The sequence below is a fragment of the Peromyscus leucopus genome, chromosome 5 (genome assembly GCF_004664715.2).
Source record: "Peromyscus leucopus breed LL Stock chromosome 5, UCI_PerLeu_2.1, whole genome shotgun sequence".
Taxonomy (NCBI): domain Eukaryota; kingdom Metazoa; phylum Chordata; class Mammalia; order Rodentia; family Cricetidae; genus Peromyscus; species Peromyscus leucopus.
Window position 1 is genome coordinate 125,094,169 of NC_051067.1, and position 20,327 is coordinate 125,114,495.

Here is a 20,327-nt window from a genome sequence, read left to right on the forward strand (position 1 = left end):
AGCCAAGGCAGGCAGGCAGGCAGCAGCACACTTTATTCCTGGGGCCATCAGGTCCATTACCTGCACCTTCATGAGGCACCCACACCCACAATGGACCCCACCCTGGGGGCTTAACAGCCTCTACCCTCAAGGGGGGTGGGTCCCTGGTCTTTATAAAGAAATATTCCATCCATGGTGTGGCCTGAGTCGAGGAGCCTGGGTCTCAGCAGAGGCTAGCAGCCATCATCCTCCAAGCTTAGCCTGTTACTGAGGCCCTAGGAGCCTCTTCAGTGGGACGCCCCTTCCCTAATGAGCTCCCGTCTGGAATACAGAAAGGTCCACGGAGTGTTTGGGCAAGCCCTTCGGAAACCAGCAGGGAATATGAGGCACTTGAGAGGGGATCCCCACCCCTACGGCTGCCTGGACAGATGCTCATCACCACTCATGGTCTCCCAGTGCAGCATTATTACCAAGCAACCCCACAGGCATGGCCAGTCAGCACACCAGCTCCCTAGTCCCAGTGAGCAACCCTTTCTCCAATGGCACGAGGGATTGGCATGGAAGAGGTCAGGGGTCCTGCTGGGGCAGGCCATCTGGGCCTAGAAGATGAGCGTGTGAGTTGTCTAGGACTTGAGGCCCCGGTCCGACCTGAGGGAGAAAAATCAGTGTCAACAGTAGCCCTACCCACCTCTCCAGGGGGGGGGGGATCCCTTCCTGGTAAATCTACACCAGCTTGTCCACACTAAGCCAGCCGAGCTGCTAGGTGGCCCTTACCCAGGCTGGGCCAGATCCTGGGGATCTCTGTGGCCCTCAGCACATGGCTGGTGTAGAAAGCGGGGATTTAGAGTGAGCCCCTTTGAGCAGGATGAGGAGATACAGGGATGCTGGCCTGCTTGTGGTAGGGAACACCCTGAGGGCAGAGTCTTAGGGACCCCAACACCTACCTGTGCTGGTGATAAAAGTAACCACTTTTTTTTTTTGGCTGGAGAGACAGCCGTGGGTGCTGGGAACCGAACTCTTCTATTTTTGGTTGTGAGCCTAGCCTTTAACGGCTGAGCCATCTCTCCCGCCCAAGTAACCACTTTTTATCTTCCTGGTTTCCCTTGGTCCCGAGTTACTAACCTTCTCATCCCAAACGCCCCCACTCTCCTCCCATACTTCAACTTGTCCCCAAATGACCACCGAGAGGAAACGAGTGTCTGATGGCGCTGAGCCTAACAAACAGCACGTGGCTACTTCTGTACCATGGCTGATGTTGGCTTCTGCTTCCTGTCTGAGACACAGTGGAGGGAGGGAGCCTGGACCCCTCAGCAGATAAGGAGGTACCTGCCATGTATTGACTGGGCCTCACCTGAGTGGCAATGATGTACTGGATAGCTCCAGGGCTGGGCTCCATAGCCAGGGCCGCTTTCAGCTCATCAGAGAGAAGAGCAGGCGTCACTGGCAGCCCCTTTAGGAACCTAGGGAAGGAAGCAGAAGTGTGCTCTGGATGCCGTTCCTGGAAGGCCCAGATGGCCAGCTCTTCAGATGGCAGGCTCCCTGGGATGGTAAGGGCGGAAGGAGGGCAGGGCCGGCTAGGAGGGAGGTTTCTTTTAGGGATGAGAGCATCATGAATTAGAGATTTTGCTAAGTGGCACAGAGCAGTCAGACCAGTCCCAGGAGACAGACCTGAGCCACGAAGAGACCGGGGACCACATGCACAGGCTCAACCCTGTTCAGTAAGGAAGAAACTGGGGCTGTGCTCGAATCCTATGCTTCAAAGTATCAGATGTTTCACACACCCATCAGAACGCCTGATGCCTTTCCTGATAAAACTCAGTTCTGGGCTGGAGAGGAGGGTCAGTGGTTGAGACCACTTGTTGCTCTTGCAGAGGACGGGGGTTAGGGTCCTAGCACCCACATGGCAGCTCACAACCATCTGTAACTCCAGTTCCAGGAGACTGACGCCCTCTTCTGGCCTCCAAGGATACTGCACACATATGGTGTACTGACATTCACACAGGCAAAATACTCAGCCTAAAATGTTTTTAAACAAACAAAGTTGTTTTTTTTTTTTTGGTTTTTCGAGACAGGGTTTCTCTGCGTAGCTTTGCGCCTTTCCTGGAACTCACTTGGTAGCCCAGGCTGGCCTCGAACTCGCAGAGATCCGCCTGCCTCTGCCTCCCGAGTGCTGGGATTAAAGGCGTGCGCCACCACCGCCCGGCCAAAGTTGTTTTTTTAAACAGCAAAGTTGACCTTTGCTGAGGGAGGGCCCCTGACCTTCCAGGGACATTATTTCTTGCCCTTAAAAAAAAAAAATCAACTTTGCCGGGCGGTGGTAGCACACGCCTGTAATCCCAGCACTCGGGAGGCAGAGGCAGGTGGATCTCTGTGAGTTCGAGGCCAGCCTGGTCCACAGAGCTAGTCCAGGACAGGCTCCAAAGCTACAGAGAAACCCTGTCTTGAAAAACAAAAATAAAACAAAACAAAACAAATCAACTTTTTGGTATAGGGTCTCATACTATAGCCCAGGCTGGCTTTGAATTCACCTCCTAGCACTGGTACTCCCGGTGAGGGCCACCTCACCTGGCTGAAATGTCTTTTCTTAGGAGGGGAACATGGCATTTGTTGACACATCTGCAGCCCGTGTGGCTATCAGGAGAGACTGTCGATGCCGCCATGTGCCATGGCCGCGTCCCTGCAGGAGGACGGTCTGCACCTGAGATCTCCTGGCTGAGGAGCATAACCACCATTTGGTCCTCGCAGGAACGTTCTGGGCCTCCCAAGGCAGGGACGAGGAACACACACTCACTTGTCTCCATTTGCTGCAGGGGGAAAGCTGTGCCTCACAGCTGCCACAAACTCAGCCACCGTGTCATCCAGGGCGAAGATCACAGCATTGGGGCCCGCATCAAATGTGTACGCCACCTGGAACCCAAAGTGTACCCCCGCTGTCACTCAGCACCCTTAACTCTGTCGCTCTGCCTGCTGGGGGACCTAGGGTCTCCCACAGCTGAACAGGGGCCCATGCAACCAAACCAGGGTGTGGTATCAGTTAAACACACCCGTGTGAGTCACCTCTGCCTGGAGCCGTGACCTGTGTGGGTCATACAGCTAGTGTGTATTAGACAAGACACAAAACACACAACAAACCAGAACTGCGGGGTGGAGCTTGTCTGGGCCATGTCATGTCTGCCATGGTCTTGAGGCCCAACCTGGAGGCCACTCACAGCCCCACCCACGTCCGTCCCCTTTGTCTGCCCATGGATACCACATCCCCACTATGTGTCTGTCGTCCACGCTCCTTGCAGCTGGCCCCTCTGCTTGACTGCATCCCCCACGTCCATCAGTCACCTTTGTCTGCCCGTGGTGTGCGTTAAAGCGGTGCACGAGCTGGATGATGCGCCTGGAGGTGTCATTGAGGTAGGAGATGGGCGGGAAGGTGTCAAGGCAGGTGGCATGAAACTGGTTGCTGTCCTTCATGGTCAGCTGGGCAAAGGCCTGGAAGTCCCGCTCTCGGATGCAGCGGGTCATCTCCTTCATGCGCTCAGGCACAACGGACTCAGCCCGGAACTGCAAAGTGAGCGAGCGAGCGAGTGAGCGAGTGGGTACAACACTCTCTGCCAGTAGGTCTGGGCAAAGACTCCAGAGCCTTCCCCCCACCAGGGGAGCCCTAGCTTGAGTAGTACACTTCACTCTCCCCAGTGGAGACTCACCTTGAGCAGGGCTCTGGTCTCCACCCTCCCCAACAGACCCGACCTGGAGCAGGGCTCTGGTCTCCACCCTCCCCAGCAGACCCGACCTGGAGCAGGGCTCTCTGGTCTCCACCCTCCCCAGCAGACCTGACCTGGAGCAGGGCTCTGGTCTCCACCCTCCCCAGCAGACCTGACCTGGAGCAGGGCTCTGGTCTCCACCCTCCCCAGCAGACCTGACCTGGAGCAGGGCTCTGGTCTCCACCCTCCCCAGCAGACCTGACCTGGAGCAGGGCTCTGGTCTCCACCCTCCCCAGCAGGCCCTACCTTGAGCAGGGTACTGGTCTCCACACTGGTCTGCATGCCCACAGTGCTGCCCATCTGCTTCTTCTCGGCACTCACCTGAATGGGAGATGGCACTGGGCCTGAGCCACAGGGGACCCATAGCACAGCCCTATCACTTGGCCCCGCCCTCTGCCAAACCAACCCCAGGCTCCTGATCAGGGAGGGGTGATGTGGATCCGGGGCTAGCCACTTCATGGGAAAGTGGATCTAGGTCTAGCCACTTCATGGGAAAGTGGGTCTGGGTCTAGCCACTTCATGGGAAAGTGGGTCTGGGTCTAGCCACATCATGGGGAGGGGCACAGCCCTGCCATGTGGGAGTCACTCCTGATCCTACCACCTACCACCAACAGCCCTGGTCTATTGTCTAGCCTCTGCTGGCCTAGGATCCCGGTGAATCTCAGATAAATATGGCCCTTCCGTTCTTAGCCCAGGCCCGGCTAAACAGCCGTTCTCTCACCGGCTGCACGTCCCTCCACTTACCACGAGGATAAGGACTCGGAGTTGGGGCCAGTGCCACTCTGGGGCTATCTGCCGGGCGATGCTGTCCTTTCCATCCGCCTGCTCCCCCATCTGCCACTCCACGAAGCCCCCGTAAAGACTGCGGCAGGCGCTGCCTGAGCCCCGCCGGGCCACTTCAGAGAGGTCCCCCTCAACCCCATAGACCCGGGCCAAGGTGTAGGCTGAAGGCACAGGAAAGAGAAACGGAGGCAGGTGAAGGTTTATGTGCCGCACAGTCCAGCTCCGCCAGGTGCTCCCCACTGCACGGGAGGCAGAGCAGGGGCGCTGGCATCCGGGCTGGCATCTCCCAGCTCCACATCGCTTCACTCAGCACTGAGTTTGGAAACGTAGTCCGTCTCATAAACCACCTCAGGACCGGGGCTGGGAAGTTTCTTTGAGGAGCAGCGCCCAAGTGGGACACTAAGGGAAGGGGTGGCGTTCAGAAGGCCACCAGGAGCAGGGACCAAGGTGAAAGCCTGAGTAATGTGTCTCCAGGAAGAGAAAGGGGGCTCTGGGGGAAGAGAGTCTAGCAGGCGGCGAGGCAAGCTTGCTGCTCATCGGCACGAGGCCTTCTCTGAGTCTAGCAATCTCCAGAAGGTGACGCTGTGTCCACTTCAGGATGACGCGGGAGCCAGCTGGACCAGGAAGCTATCACCCCCGGAGCTAAGGGATAAGGGTGGCCTGAGCTCACCATCATGAGGACTGCCTGTGCCAGGGATGGGGGTGTCACGTACAGGGACCCCAGTGAAGAGCAGGGATGACACCGATGGGAAAAGGAGTGTTCCTGACTACAGGACCAGACAGCCAGCGTGCCGCTGTGCCTGAAGCTGGGCCAAGACCCCTCAACTGTCCCTCGTCCGCCGCCGCCGCCGCCGCCGCCGCCGCCCCCGCCCCCGCCCCCGCCCCCCCCACCTCCAGGTATTTTCCACCTTTGGGTGGCTTCAGTCACTCCTGTCACTTGGGAGTTGGAGGGCCCTCGCCCGAGTGCAGAGAGGGTCTGTGGTCAATGCATCCTGGGAAAGGGCAAACTTAGGGCCCGCTTACAGCAGGCTCCGACACTGGGAGCCCCGGGTGCTGACCGGTCAGAGAACCCCCCCACGACTACAAAGCAGAACCCTGGGTTCCCCGGGCCCTGGGAGTACCCACCTAGGCAGGCATAGCCCGCTGCTGAGGATGCCAGGCCTGCAGCCGTGGGGAAGTTGTTCTCGGAGGCCACATGCACCTTATAGCTGAGGCTGAGGGGAAGTGCATCCCCGTCCCCTGCACTCCTCCGCTTCCGAGCCAGGCGGCGAACTGCAGGGGAGAGGCCCTGCTGAGTGGTCTTGCCACCCGACAGACCCAATGGATCGACCCCTGCCACCTCATCTGCCTGGGGCTGGGAGTGGGGAAGAGTATGGCTGAAATCTGTGAGGCAGGAACTCCCAGACTTCCCACATGGACGTCCTCCTGGGGTGCTCCAGCCCCAGCCCCTGGCTCTGTCTGCCACTAGAAGCTTCCTATGGGCACTCAGCTTCCTCAAGGGCACACAGCAGGAGCGGCCGTCATCCCAACTCACTCTCCCTCAGGCAGGCCTGGAGCCGTGGCTGCCCCACATCCTCCTCGTGGCCGTTCAGCCAGATGCGGTCCTCTGTGAAGTCCTTGCTGATGGCGGCAGTTGTGATGGTTTTTAACTGGGAAGGAAGAACAGGGGCCGGTGCTGAGGGCCAATGGCCACAAAGCATCCCTTTCTGCCCAGGAGGCCTTTCCTACCTCTAGCTAGTATGGCTGTCCACCTGGGCTGGGACAAGCATGTGGAGGGTCAGGGGGCCACCGAGGTCAGACCTGGCTAGGCAGCAGGGAAGTCGGCAGGCCCCTCAGGCTGGCCACACTGGCCTGGCCTTCACTATGCGGGGTCTATCTCACCCACAGCAGAACCAAGGGTACCCGATCCCTCTTGAGTAAAGGAACCTGGTATAGAACCGGCCCTGTGGCATTGGGAATTTGTGTGTGGATGAGGAGACAAGGGGACTGTATGCTGGGCAGTCCAAAAGGAATGAGAAGGACGCAGGCTGGTTATGGTTCCCCTAGAAGCCGCCCCATTCTAGCCACCAGAGCTCAGTGTCTATGTGGTGCACAGTCACCTGGTCCTGATGCAGAGTGACACTCAGCGACGAGTTGATGGGCAGGATCAGTGCTTCATCTCGCTTCCCCCCTGCAACAACAATACAAGCCAGTGAGTACCGGCACCCCACTGGCACTCCCCACAGCTGCCCCCACCCCTCTGTAGCAGTCCCCCCCACCCCCATCTTGTTCTCATTGCACTGGCTGCTGCCCACCCCCCCACGTCAGGAACACCTCCTAGGTTGGCGGCAGACTCAGAGCTCAGGTCCCAGAGCACAGCTGGAGGCCAGCCCACCTCTGCCTCATCCTTCTTCCCTTGTTCTTTGACTCCACAGACACAGGTGTGGGCATCTGCTAGGTATCACGTGCTTGTGTGGCTAAAGGTCTACTCTTCCACCTGCTTGTCACCCAGAGGAGCCCAGTTCCGGCATGTCTCAGATGGTACCGATCAGAATGGTCCCTCTCTGTCCAGTAACGCCAAGCCCCACCTATTACAGCAAGCACGGTCAACTCTCCAGAAAGCCAGAGGAAATGCTACCAGACAACACTCACAGAACTTAGCTGGTGGTATCACATCTTTGTTGAGCATCTACCCATGCTCGGTTAATTTGGGACGTTTCGGCAGAAGATAATAAAAAACTAACATTGGGCAGGTGAATCTTTCCATCCTTCTGCACACAGGCAGCTCTCCTGGGGTCATGGGGCTGCTTTGAGGAAGAAGGAGCAGATGTCCTATCCCCTAAGACTGAAGCCCAGATGTCCTGCACAAGCCAGCAGGAGGTCCCTGAGGGAGGAAGGAAGACCCTAGGCCCTGGGCTCCAGGCACGGCTAGGGTGCCCAGCTTTGGGTGCACCACCTGGGTTTCTTTCTGCCCACCGGTCTCAGGCCAGCAACCCTTGCATAGCATCAAGGAGACCAGCAAAGGGCAGCTGAGTGAGACAAACTTTTTGCCACAGCTTGCTCCAGCCTGGCCCTCTTCCCAAGGCCCTGGGAGCCTGGCTAGATGGGAGCGCCATCCTCTCCACCCAGAAGGTGTGTGGCGGGTTGCCCTTTCAGCTCAGCGGGCAGCCTGGACTTCATCTACAGGGCTGTTTGGACAGGTGCCTCTTCCAGCCTTGCTGGGGGGTTTCCAGAGGACGCCTGATGGCTCCTGCAGGAACCCTACGGAGCCCCCAGCAGAAACAAGTGCCACACATGTGGGTGGAACCCCTCTATCTGCCAGAAGAGAAATGAAACCACCTGCTGAAGGTCTTAATAGGACTTGAGTCTCAGAACACAACAGAAAACCATTAGATCTCACCCCAAATCATTCGTCCTACCAAAAGGGAGGTTCTCAAACTGAGAAAAAAAAAAAACAGAAGACACTAACTGAAGTGTCAGAGGGGCCATGCCGACTGCCGTCAAAGGTTTTAAAGCAGCCACCATGAAAACGCTTCAAGCAGCAGCCAGAAGTGAGTAAGAAGACATCTGCAGAGAAGATAAAGAAGGAAATGGAAACCTGAATGGCTGGGAACGGAAACAAAAGCTCAGGGGTGAACTTAAAATGAACAGATGGAGGGAAAACCCAGCCAGCCGGAACATGATTGACATCCAAACACCAGGCAACCGCAAAGCATCCCACACAGCAACATGCAGAAGAAAAATAGCATGCATTTGAAAAGAATGTTGTATTTATTCTTTGAAAGTTGTATACATGTATCCAATGTATTTTAATTATTTCCACCCTCCATTCCCCCTCCAACTCCTCCCAGGGGCCCCCTTGTTTGTTTTTGAGGTTCTGGGTCTTGAACCTAGGGTCTCTCATACATGCTAAGCAAGTGCTAGACCACTGAGCTACAGGCCCAACCCAAGATCATGTGATTTTTTGTTTTGTTTTATTTTTTTACAACAGGGTTTCTCTGTGTAGCCCTGGCTGTCCTGGATCTTGCTCTGTAGACCAGGTGGGCCTTGAACTCACAGAGATCCGCCTGCCTCTGCCTCCTGAGTGCTGGGATTAAAGGTATGCTCCACCACCCAGCCAAGGTCATGTGATCTTATCAACAGAAAAGATATTTGATAAAATCACAGCCATTTGTGTTTTAGGGAAGAATTATCAGAAAAAAATTGGGAAAGATGAGGGCCCTTTTTTGTTGTTAAGACAGAGTCTACTTATGTGGCCCAGACTGGCCTAGAAACTGTAAAGATACTTTCATGGACCAAGGCAAGAATGTCCACTGCCAACAGCCCCATCCTCTTACCTGACACAGTGCCGTTCACCAATTGTAATTAGGCAAGAAAAGAAACACAAGACACCCAGGTCCTAAGGCAGAAACTAAAGAAAGCTACTCCCAGCGGCGGAAGGCTTGTTTGTCTACATAGAAAAATCTCAAAGAACCTGCAAAAGTTTTCAGAAGGAAAGAGTCCGTCTATTCAGCAGCACTGCAGAACACAAGATCAACACACACCTTCAATCCCAGCACTTCGGAGGCTGAGGCAGGCTGATCTCTGTGAGTTCCAGGCCAGCCTGGGCTACAGAGCGAGATCCAAGACAGCCAGGGCCATGCAGAGAAACCCCGTCTCAAAAAACAAAACAACAAAAACCAAAACCAAAGGCATAGGGGTGGGATGGAACAGGCTCAAGGAAAGGATAGTTCATACCGGTGGCCATCGGGAAATGGAGGCTGAAACCACACTGAGCTGTTGGCTTATCTGCCAGACAGACTAAAGTGAAAATTAGGCATTCCACTGAAATGGGCACTAGAACATGGAAATCAAGATGGCCTGTGTACCACCAGTGGGAATGCATGATGGTATGTCACCCCGGGGAACCCACAGTTCCCTAACAGAATAAAGAACAACTGCCATTCATTCTTCCAGAGGCTCTCCGGGGCCCTCTTCCTCCCAAGGATGAAAGTTCACACAAAGATCTGCCCATGAACGTGGGTAGCAGCTTGACTGGGAGCAGAGCCCCTTGGGGTTGCTTATGCTGTGGACTAGGGCCTAGCACCGGTGGGCAATGAACCCTCGCTGCATGCACCGGGATAAGCTTCCAGAGAAGTATGCTGGGTGAAAATGAGCCAAACTCAAGACTCGACAGGCTGTGTGGATCCACTTACAAGACCGGTTCTAAACGACCGCCGTGCAAGGAAGAAGAGCAGGTGTGAGGTTAGAGTGAGGGGCGCGGCTCCCTGCGAACCCTCCTTAGTATACAGGGGTCACCAGGGAAGGGGGAAGAGCAAGAAGCTGCTCCTCACAGCAGCAGGTGCAGCGGCACCTGGGTCAGTAGCAAAGCTTCAGGAGTGACAGTAGAAGCCAGACCAGGAGTACATAGCATGTGAGGCTGAGGCTGGCCACTGAGAGCCCCGCCCCTCCTTAGCAGCGAAAAGCCTTCATTTCACCATCCCAGACCTGCAGTGGTGTACCCCTCTCCAGCCCTGAGTCCCCTATCACCGCCGTGGTGATACTCCCCATCTCCAGCCCCGGGATCTCCGATCCCTGCTGCGATGATCCCATCTCCAGCCCAGCGCCGGTTGATCCCGGGTGTGGTGACGCCCCCTTCAGCTCTGAGCCTCCCCCCCCGCCCGGTCCCAGACGTCTCTGGCCCAGCTTCTATAGATCTGGGCCATGGGCCTTTCCCTCCAGCCCTGGGACCCTGAATCCTGGCAGCAGTGACCTTCAATTACAGCCCTTTGCCCATCGATCCTGGCCGCTGTGGCCCGATCTCCGACCCCCCAACCCTGGTTGCAGTAACTCCCGTCTCCAGCACTGTGCCCATCGATCCCGGCGGTGGTGACCTACCTCTCCAGCCCTGTGCCCCGACCACCCCCACTCCCCATCCCAGCCTGGATGATCCCGTTCTCCAGCCCAGCTACTCTGGAACCTGGCCCTTCAGCCCAGGGGCTCCTGGTTCCAGTCACGGTAACTTCAGCCTCCAGCCCTACGCCCCGATGCTAGCCGAGGTGACCCCTGACTCCAGCACTCACAGTACTTGATAACCGCGATGTTGACCGGAGCGGTGCAGGTGACGACTAGATCCTGAGGCTTCTCCGAGGCCATGGCCGAGAGGCTAGAGTCAAACCTGCAGAGCCCAGCACCGGTCTCCGACCGGTGTCTACAATCTCACGCGCTGCCATATGATTGGCCCATGGACCGGGCTGCTCCGGAGCCGTCCAATAGGCTGTGGGCCGAGCCCATGATCCACTTTTTAGCCAATAGACAGAATCGAATGATGTGCGGCCGACCCTGAGCCCGCCCCCAGTGCCCCTAAGCTCGTGGCCGGCAGCGAGGGGCGGAGTCTGCTCAAGGAGTGGAAGCTGCGCTTGCGCCTTGTGCATGGGTGGAATTTGCGCAAGCGCGGGAGGCGTCCTTCGGGCACCGGCACCCCGGGCTCCTCGGAGTGACTGTCGGGACCGTGGAGCCATCTGCTGCTGGAACTGTGGAGCTCAAGAAGGACGTGCATCCAGCCTCTCCGCTGCACACACAAGGCACTACACCGCCCTTCTGGAGGGATTCCTCCTGATCCGCAACTCAGGGTCGTGCCAGAGCCCGGCATCCTGGAGTCTTCTGTATCCACAATCTGGCTTCTCTTATACGCACAATCTTGAGCCTCCTGCTCCCACAATTTGGGGTCCTACAACCTGTGTGGGCCATCCAGCTTGCTTGAGGTGTCGGGCTGCAGGTGGATGTGCTGCATTCGAGATGGGCATTTTCAAATGCTGTCCTCTTTCCCAGGCTCTGCACAAGCAAGAATTTTGTCACTTTTCCTAGTTGAAATGGATTAACGCATTTCTATGTTTTGTTGTTGTTTTATTTTTCGATAAAGGGTTTCCCTGTGTAGCCCTGGCTGTCCTGGAACTCACTCTGTAGACCAGGCTGGCCTCGAACTCATAGAGATCTGCCTGCCTCTGTCTCCTGAGTGCTGGGATTGAAGGTGTGCGCCACCACCACCACCCGGCTTTTTTTTTTTTTTTTAATTTCATTTTTATTATGCCAAAATATGCATAGCAAAAATCTTGCCGTTTAACCTTTATGTTTTTAAGTTATAGTTTAGTATCATTTTTAAGTGACATTTAGAATCTTCAGTTGGTACAGCCATCACCAGTTTCCAGAACTTTCCATTCATTCTCCAACAGAAACAGATACAACTTCCCAGTTCCCCCATCTCTTAAAACTCCTGGATTTTGAACGGCTCAGACTTCAGAAGATGCAAGAGTACACGATATGAAATACCCAGGCCACCAGTTCTGTTTCCAGGCATGTAGATGGTACCAGTTCTTTAACTGCCTTTGGTTGATGTTTTATACACAATAAAAGGGAACTGCTCTTCCTCCGTCTTGCTTTTTCCACTTGTGTGTTTCTTTTTTTCTTTTCTTTCTTTCTTTTTTTTCTTTTGGTTTTTCCAGACAGGGTTTCTCTGTGTAGTTTTGGTGCCTGTCCTGGATCTCTATCTGTAGCCCAGGCTGGCCTTGAACTCACAGAGATCCGACTGGCTCTGCCTCCTGAGTGCTGGGATTAAAGGTGTGCACCACCACCGCCCGGCTCCACTTGTGTGCTTCTTGAACAATTTTCAGCTCCACACCAAAACAACTTCCTCGTTGGTCTAGACTATCTGACATTTATCCAAACTGTGCCCCCCCCCCAAGCCATGCACATTGCGGCCCTTGCATTTTGTGCAAGTGTGCTTCTGTAGAAAGATTCCTGGAAGTGGATGGCTCAGCCAGGCAGCTATGTGCCTGGGGCGGCGCTGATAGCTGTTGGCACGCTGCTGCCGTCTTGGAAGCTGAATCGATTGTTCGCCTCTCTCCACGAGAGTAAGAATGTGAGCAGGCCTTCGGCGACACGGTGGACAGCCTGTCACATCGGAAGTGACATCTACCTGTGGGGTCACACTGTTGTTTCCTTGCTGAACGTCAGACGGCTCTTATTTTCAATTTCTCTTGCGGTCACTTTCCTGCTTCACAAAAATAGCCCCTAAGACTTCTCCAAAGGTGAGGTCTGCTTGCTCCAGAGGGAAAACAGTCTCGGTACCTTCCCTGCGCTACCTGGCAACGAGGATGGAGAGGGCACCCATGCACCTTAGTGATCTGCACCTGCCCATCTCGTGATGAGGAAGTGAAGGGCTTCCACAGAGTCTCCGTGTTAGACTCTGAGCTGGGCAAAAACCTGGGCTCCCGGGCACCTCACTTGTTCTACTGTTGATAATCATACTATTACATGGCATAAAGCCAGTGAAGACAGCCAGGCCACACACTAGAAAGAATTGGCCAGGCAATGGCGGCACATGCTTTAAATCCCAGCACTTGGGAGGCAGAGGCAGGCAGATCTCTGAGTTCGAAGCCAGCCTGGGCTATAGAGTGAGTTCCAGGGCAGCCAAGCCTGTTACACAGAGAAACCCTGTCTCAAATAAACCAAAAGAAAAGAGAGAGAGAGAGAGAGAGAGAGAGAGAGAGAGAGAGAGAGAGAACTGACTCCTGTAAATTGTCCTCTGACTTCCACATGTATGCCACAGCATGTACATGCCCACACAAACAAAATAAACACATAAATCTAAGAAGGGGGAAGAGAGAGAAAGTAATGGAGCTGAAGAAATGGATCTTCTGGCCAGGCTGCGGTGGCTCATGCCTTTAATCCCAGCACTCAGGAGGCAGAGCCATGGTGGATCTTGGTGAGTTCGAGGCCACCCTGGTCTACAGAGTGAGATCCAGGACAGGCACCAAAATTACATGGAGAAACCCTGTCTTGAAAAACCAAAAAAAGAAAAAAAAAGAAAAAGAAAAAAGAAAGAAAGAAAAAAAGAAAAAGGAAAAAAAAAAAAAAGAAATGGATGTCCTGGAACTGGAGTTACAGACAGGTGTGAGCCTCCTTAAAGGTGCTGGGACTCAAACCCAGGCCCTCTGTAAGAATACTAAGTACTCTTTTAACTACTGAGCTATCTCTCCAGCCAATGGTGCAAGGCTTCAATCCCAGCATTTGAGAGACAGAAGCAGATGGAATTCTGTGAGTTCATCACAAGTTGCAGGCCAGACATGGGTATGTAAGACCAAAGCTCCAGAATAAAATCAAGAGTGTTCTGCATGCTAGGCAATCACTCTACCAACTGAACCACATTGATAGATAGCCCCACAGGAGAGTTCCACACCAGCTCAACCTTTTGTGATGTTTTCAGACAAAAAGCAGACTCGGGAAAGTGGCAGGCAGACTTCTCTTCGATGTACATTGGGCACAGAGGAAGCCATTTATCCAGCCCCTGTCTTTACCTGTTGAGACAAAGTCAGCTGTTGACTATAACCCAGCTGTTGACTTTGAACTCACTATATAGCCTGCACCATCACCGCCTGATAGAAGAGAATGTTTCTCGTTGTAGAGGTGGCTCTGGTTAGGAGCATGTACTGCCTTTGCAAAGGCCCAGAGTTCAGTTCCCAGCACTCACATGGGGTGGCTCACAAGTGCCTGTAACTCCAGCTCCACAGTATCTAATGACCACTTCTGGATGCTGTGGGCACCTGTATGCACATGTGCACCTGTACACACACACATACTTAAAAAGAAGATAACCTGCTGGATGGTGGTGGTGCACCTTGAGTCCTGCCTGTCACTTGCCCTGTGTCTGTTTTTGTCTGAAACCATCACAAAAGGTTGAGCTGGTGTGGAACTCTCCTGTGGGGCTGTGGATGTGGTTTAGTTGGTAGAGTGATTGCCTAACATGCAAAAAAATTCTTGGTTTTTTTTTTTTTTCTGGAGTTTTGGTCTTACATATTCATGTCTGGCCTGCATCTTGTGATGTAGACCAGGCTGGTCTTGAATTCAGAGATCCACCTGCTTCTGTCTCTCAAATGCTGGGATTAAAGGCTTGCACCATGGGCTGGAGAGAGAGAGAGCTCAGTAGTCAAAGTACTCTTACAGAGGACCTGGGTTTGATTCCCAGAACCCACAAGGTAGTTCACACCTGTCTGTAACTCCATTTCCAGCAGTCTTTAATCCCAGCACTCAGGAGGCAGAGGAGTCGGATTTCTGAGTTCAAGCCCAGCCTGGTCTACATAGTTCCAGGACAGCCAGGGCTACACAGAGAAATCCTGTCTCAGGAAAAAAAAAAAAAAAAAAAAAAACACAAATAAATAAACTAAAAAAAAAAGAAGAGGAACAGGTAGATCTTTGTGAATTCAAGGCTAGCCTAGTCTACATAGCAAATTCAAGGCCAGCTGGAGCTACACAGTGAGACCCTGTCTCTACAAAATAAAAGCATTCAGTTAAAGAGAGAAGAGATTGAATAGAATGCTTCAGTCTGGAAGGAACGGTTATACCCACGGGAACCCTTGTGTGTTGTTATCAGGCACAGAGGCCAGGACCGCCTCACAGGCTGAAGGACCTCAGTGTCTGACATCATCCTGGAACCCTGTGTGCTTAAAGCTAAGAGTCAATGGGAAGTCACTTCTCTGTTCATCAATGTCATAGTGTCTGTCATGTGTGTGACAAGGATACACCTGTATGACACACGGGAAGGAAGGGGCTTTGGGGAAAAGAGATGTGAGGAGAGTCCAGCTCAATACTGGGCTGGGAGGGAAGTCCACCCAAGGCTGAGCATCGCCTCCATCTGCTGCACCTTGGAGCTTGGCCTGGACAGGCCAGCAGAGAGGACCAAAGTGCAGCTGTGATTTCCATACAGGCCTTTCTCCAGGCCAGGCACTGGGGACAGAAAACCTTCGAAAATGACCTAACAGGGGAGGATACTGTTTGTGGATTTCTGTGTCCCTGTTCCTGTCCCTTTGAACTCGGGTCCCCAGGGAAGTTTTCAGAGGTCAACGTCTTTCCAGAGCAGTTGGCCTGGGCAACTGGAGAGACAAGGAGAGAGGCAGATTTCATCCAGGGGTTCTGGTCCTGTGTGAAAACCAGCACAGTGCAGGGCTGAACACATGCAGCCGGTCAAGCAGGTGGCTACAGGCTGCCAGGTGTCGCTGTGCTCAGGAGGAGCTGAAGTCGGACAGGACCCAGAGCGGAGGTGCAGCCTGGGCAGAACATGGGAGGAAGAAAGATGGGGTTAGGGTGAGCATCAGGGAAGGAAAGAGGGAAGGAGACACGTTGGGGCTACCCTGGGCTGGAGTTTCCTCTCCCTCCCATGAGAAGAAAATTCCTTTCTTAGGCCAGGCCAGCAGAGAAGTCCTTAATCCCTCCCGTGTTCTGGGTTGGTACCTGGCCATCAGCCCGCAGGACTCTACCCCCTGCCTCTCTCTCCCCCGTGTGGTCTTTGCCTGGGCTTTGGCCCTGGCACATCAGGCCCCCCGCACTGGGTGACCTCTAGAGGCCCTTCTTTGTTTGAACTCTGTGACCAACATGACCTTTAGAACAGGTGTGAGCCACACTTCCTGTAAGGGGCCAGTGAGCAAACGCTATTCGTGTGTTGGGATGGGGGGTGTCGCAGGAAATGCCAGCAGCCTCAGACAAGGAGCAAATAAACAGACATGGCTTGTTCCAACACACCTACATAGACACCTTGGAGTGAATTTCAGGTCCTCTCCGGGTATCACAAAGAATTCTTTCAATTTTTTTTTTAAATTGTGGCCAAATATGTATACCAGCTTAGGTTAGAGGTCTTGCCTAGCATGTCATCCCCAGCACTGGATAAACAAGGGGTTTGATACACATCTGTAATCCCCGCACTTAGGAAGTGGAGACAGGAGGATTAAGAGTAAAAGGTTATCCTCGGCTATATAGCAAATTGGAGGCCAACCTGGGATAATTGGAACATTGTCTCAAAAACAATTACAAACCATAAAATTAGCCACCATGGCTCGTTTACATACACAATAGGTGATGTTGGACACACGCACATTGTGTGTAGCCATGACCTGCTTCCTTCCCCACAGCCCTTCAGAACCAAACTTGAGAACACTTGACCTTCTTCCCCGAGTCCCAGTTGTACCCACTCCTTCCAGCCAAATTTGCATGTGGCTTCACCTCTTGGAGAGGAGCTGGAGTATATAAGTGAGAGGACTAGGGGAGAGGCCTCCATCTATACATCCACAGCCGGGGTGGAGGTCAGGGGTCATCATCTATGCTGGTGCAGACCTTCCAGTATGGCTGCTTTAAGATCACCCGCTCTCCTGCCTGTAACCCCTCACCCACTGCACCATCAGTAAGACAAATAAACTCCTTAGTTCCCCAGAGTGAGCTTTGATGGGATTTTACCTTAGTTTGTCAAAGGGACCCTTAGTGAGTGGGGGTAGACATTGTTTATGTGTCCCCCCCCCCCCCGGAAGAATTTCAGCCACACAGCATAGCCAGCTGGCAGGACACAATGAAACCAAGGATGAGTTCTGGGAGAACAGCGGTGGCGTCCCTGAGATGGCTGATGAGACACAGCTGAAGCTGTGCTGCTGGAGGGTAGAGCATGGCCGGGCAGCGGTGACACACGCCTTTAATCTCACACTCGGAGGCGGAGGCAGGTGGATCTCTGTGAGTCTGAGGCGAGCCCGGTCTACAGAGTTAGTTTCAGGAAAGCCAGGGCTACACAGAGAAACCCTGTCTTGAAAAAAACCAAAAAAATCAACTGGGTGGGGGAAACAAAAACCCAAACAAACAAAAATCCCCAAACCAAAAACTAACAACAAAGAAAAGGGTAGAGCATCTGAAGGGTTTCTCTGTGTAGCTTTGCACCTTTCCTGGGATTCACTCTGTAGCCCAGGCTGGCCTCGAACTCACAGAGATCCGCCTGGCTCTGCCTCCCGAGTGCTGGGATTAAAGGCTTGCGCCACCACCGCCCGGCCCTGAAGAGGGAATCTTGACATGGCTTTCCATCCATGTGGCTTGTGGTAATGTGCCTCTTGGATATAGTGCAGAGGGTAATAAGAATCCGTCCCTGATGGGCTGGCTCAGACGAGACATTAGAGATAGTTTTGTGTCAACCTGACACATGCTACAGTCACCCGAAAGGAGGGAACCTCAGTGGAGAAAATGCCTCCGTAAGCACTGGGCTGCAGGCAGGCCAGCCTGTAGGGCACTAGAGCAGTTCCTTCCCCTCCTCCTCCCCCTCCTCCTCCTCTTCTTTTTTGAGACACGGTCTCTCTGTGTAGCCCTGGCTGTCCTGGAACTCACTCTATACATCAGGCTGGCCTCAAACTCATAGAGATCCGCCTGCCTCTGCCTTTGGAGTGCTGGGATTAAAGGCATGCACTGCCACCACCAGCAGGCTATGGGCATTTTCTTAATTAGCAATTGATGGGGGAAACAGGCAATTTCATTGTGGGTGAGGCCACCCCCTGGCTGGTGGTCCTGGGTTATAAGGAAGCAGGCTGAGCAAGCTACAAGGAGCAAACCAGTAAGCAGCACCCCTCCACGGTCTCTGTATCAGCTCCTGCCTCCAAATTCCTGCCTGGTTTGAGTTCCTGCCTTGGCGTCTCAAGCCGAATAAACACTTTCCTCCCCAAGTTGCTTTTGGTCATAGTGTTTTTATCACAGCAATAGAAACATTAACCAAGACCCTTGGCCATTGGCATGGGGGTTCTCGTGGATGTCAGGGCTGGAGGACAGTAGAGAATAGAGTTAGATGCTACTTAGGGAACTAGATATGAGGGAAGCAGCGTGTGGTACCCAGCGTATGGTACACATGGCCTGAGAGGACAGTGTTCACTGATACTTAAGGAAGAACTGGACTCAGCAGGGACCTTGAATCTGGCTTGGAGCTTTGCTGTCTTTGCTGGCCCCTTGGTGGGGTAGGATCTTTATGAAGAAGGGAAGTGTCTTAGGCTAGTATAGTAGAGTGTTAGTGAAGTGGGAGATTGGCCTAGAGGAGATAAAAGAGAAGCAAATTATAGGAAGAGATCTAGCTGGGTTATTTGGAGCAAATGAGTCCAGAATTGCCTGAGTTCTAAGGAAAAAAATCGACAAAAAGACAAATTCTGTACTAAGAAGCTGCTGGAAGGCTCTGAAGCATGAGGAGCAATCTACGAAAGGCATCGTGATAAAATCATACAGGTGGAGAAGAGCAAGCTTGACCCAGGGGTGGGCATTCTATCCCCTGACTAATCAGGGTACATGTCCCTCCTGCAAAAAGTTACAAAAAGGTCAAGACTGTCTACCCAGCCATGACCTCCTCCAGTAGCCAGGGGTGGCAGATGCAGAAGCAACAGCTGCTGATACAGCAGTGCCAACGATGGAGAGCCCCTTAGACCCAGGGAGCTGGGAGCAGGGGAGAGCAAGGCATGGGTGGGGCCACTCGGCCCTGGGTAGAGCTGAACAACCTGAGCCAGCCCCACTGGGTTCATCAGGGGTGGGGAGACACAGGGAGGCTGCACAGGGGGCTTCAGCATATGGAGGCGGAAGGATGGAGATTGAGGACTGTGGAGAGCTAATTTAGTGCCTCCTATCCACACAATTGTACCCAACCTTGATCTCTGGAGGAGGCGATTGATTCTAATGTGTGGAATCTTCCCATGCTGTGTTAGACCTTGCTTACCTTTGACCTTGCTGTCTTATTAGCTGTGAACTTCTGTGATGACCCAGCACTTAAAATGGCTTTCAGAGGGCTTTGCCAGGGTTACCCTTGTAACCCCACTAATCGTTGGGTGGTTTGCAGACTTGGAAATCCATTTGAGATATGTGGGTGCACCTGAAGGAGCAAGTGTGCGAAATCAGTTCAAAAGGGTTCGAGAGCCAGGTTCAGCCGTGCGTGACATTCTTGGGAGCTTTATGGCTGGGTAAGGTGCAGACGCTGCCCACCAAGGTGATTAAGACAAGCCTGCAATAACTTGGGTCTGTAAATGTTAAGGAGTAAATGGGAGGGAGGTATCTTGTAAGAGAGGAAACAGATGCTGCCTGAAACCATGTTTTTTTGTTTTTGTTTTTCTGGGTTTTGTGTGTGGATGGTTTGTGGGTTTTTTTTTTTTTTGGTTTTGTGTGTGTGTGTGTGTGTGTGTGTGTGTGTGTGTGTGTGTGTGTTTGTTTGTGTTGTTTTGTCTGAGGCAGGTTCTCACCATATAGCTCTAACTGGTCTAGAACATGTTATGTAGACCAGGACATCCTTAACTCACAGAGACCCTCCTGCCTCTGCCTCCCAAGTAAAGATGTATACTACCACGCCCAGCCCATAAAGTTCTTGATTGAGAACCCAGTGCCAGTCAGTGATGGGATTACCTCCTTAGCGGTTGTTGGCTACAGAGGCCTTAGAGGCCCCAGAAAGATAACACCTATTACCACAATTGCTGGTTGTATTTCAGAACCAAAGGGTAAGACCTTATTGCTGAAGACATTTTATGCTCTGGTCGCAGGACTTGGAGAAATGAAGTTAGGACTCAGTTGGCAGTGTCTTCTCCCTGCCAGCTAGCTCCGGGGTGCCAGAAGCTGCTGCTAAGGATGCTGAGGAGGACTAGGACCAAAAGTCCTACTCAGTTGTGGACCGGCATGCTTCACAGTGTGCCAGCTAGTGCAACAGTGGCCCAAGTGGTTGTGAATAAACCTTTCTAAGCCAGGTGTGCTGGCACACGCCTTTAATCCCAGCACTCGGGAAGCAGAGACTGGTGGATCTCTGTGAGTTCCAGGCCAGCTTCGTCTACATAGAGAATTCCAGGACAGCCAGAGCTACATATAGAAACAAAACAAACAGCCCCCCAAGTTTCTGAATGGCCTTCATGCCCTTCCAGAGGAGGAAATTCACATCTGGTACTGGAACCTTAGACAAAACACCATCACTAAGGAAGTCATGGGCACCAGTGGAGAGACAACTGCCATTGGTTTCTTAAATGATGCACCCAATAAATAAAGTGC

The 20,327-nt window shown here is 53.2% G+C and overlaps 1 protein-coding gene across 1 annotated transcript; it reads right to left on the reverse strand.

Annotated features, from left to right (window-relative positions):
• Positions 1–10: 10 nt before the first annotated feature.
• Mvd (mevalonate diphosphate decarboxylase) lies at positions 11–10,845 on the reverse strand. The gene is made up of 10 exons (XM_028880841.2): positions 10,556–10,845; positions 6,614–6,684; positions 6,049–6,163; positions 5,640–5,786; positions 4,476–4,675; positions 3,978–4,052; positions 3,313–3,531; positions 2,771–2,886; positions 1,331–1,439; positions 11–627 (listed from the first exon to the last, which is right to left on the reverse strand). The coding sequence occupies exons 1-10, from the start codon at positions 10,626–10,628 to the stop codon at positions 547–549; spliced, it is 1,206 nt and encodes a 401-aa protein (XP_028736674.1). The 5' UTR covers positions 10,629–10,845; the 3' UTR covers positions 11–546.
• Positions 10,846–20,327: the final 9,482 nt, after the last annotated feature.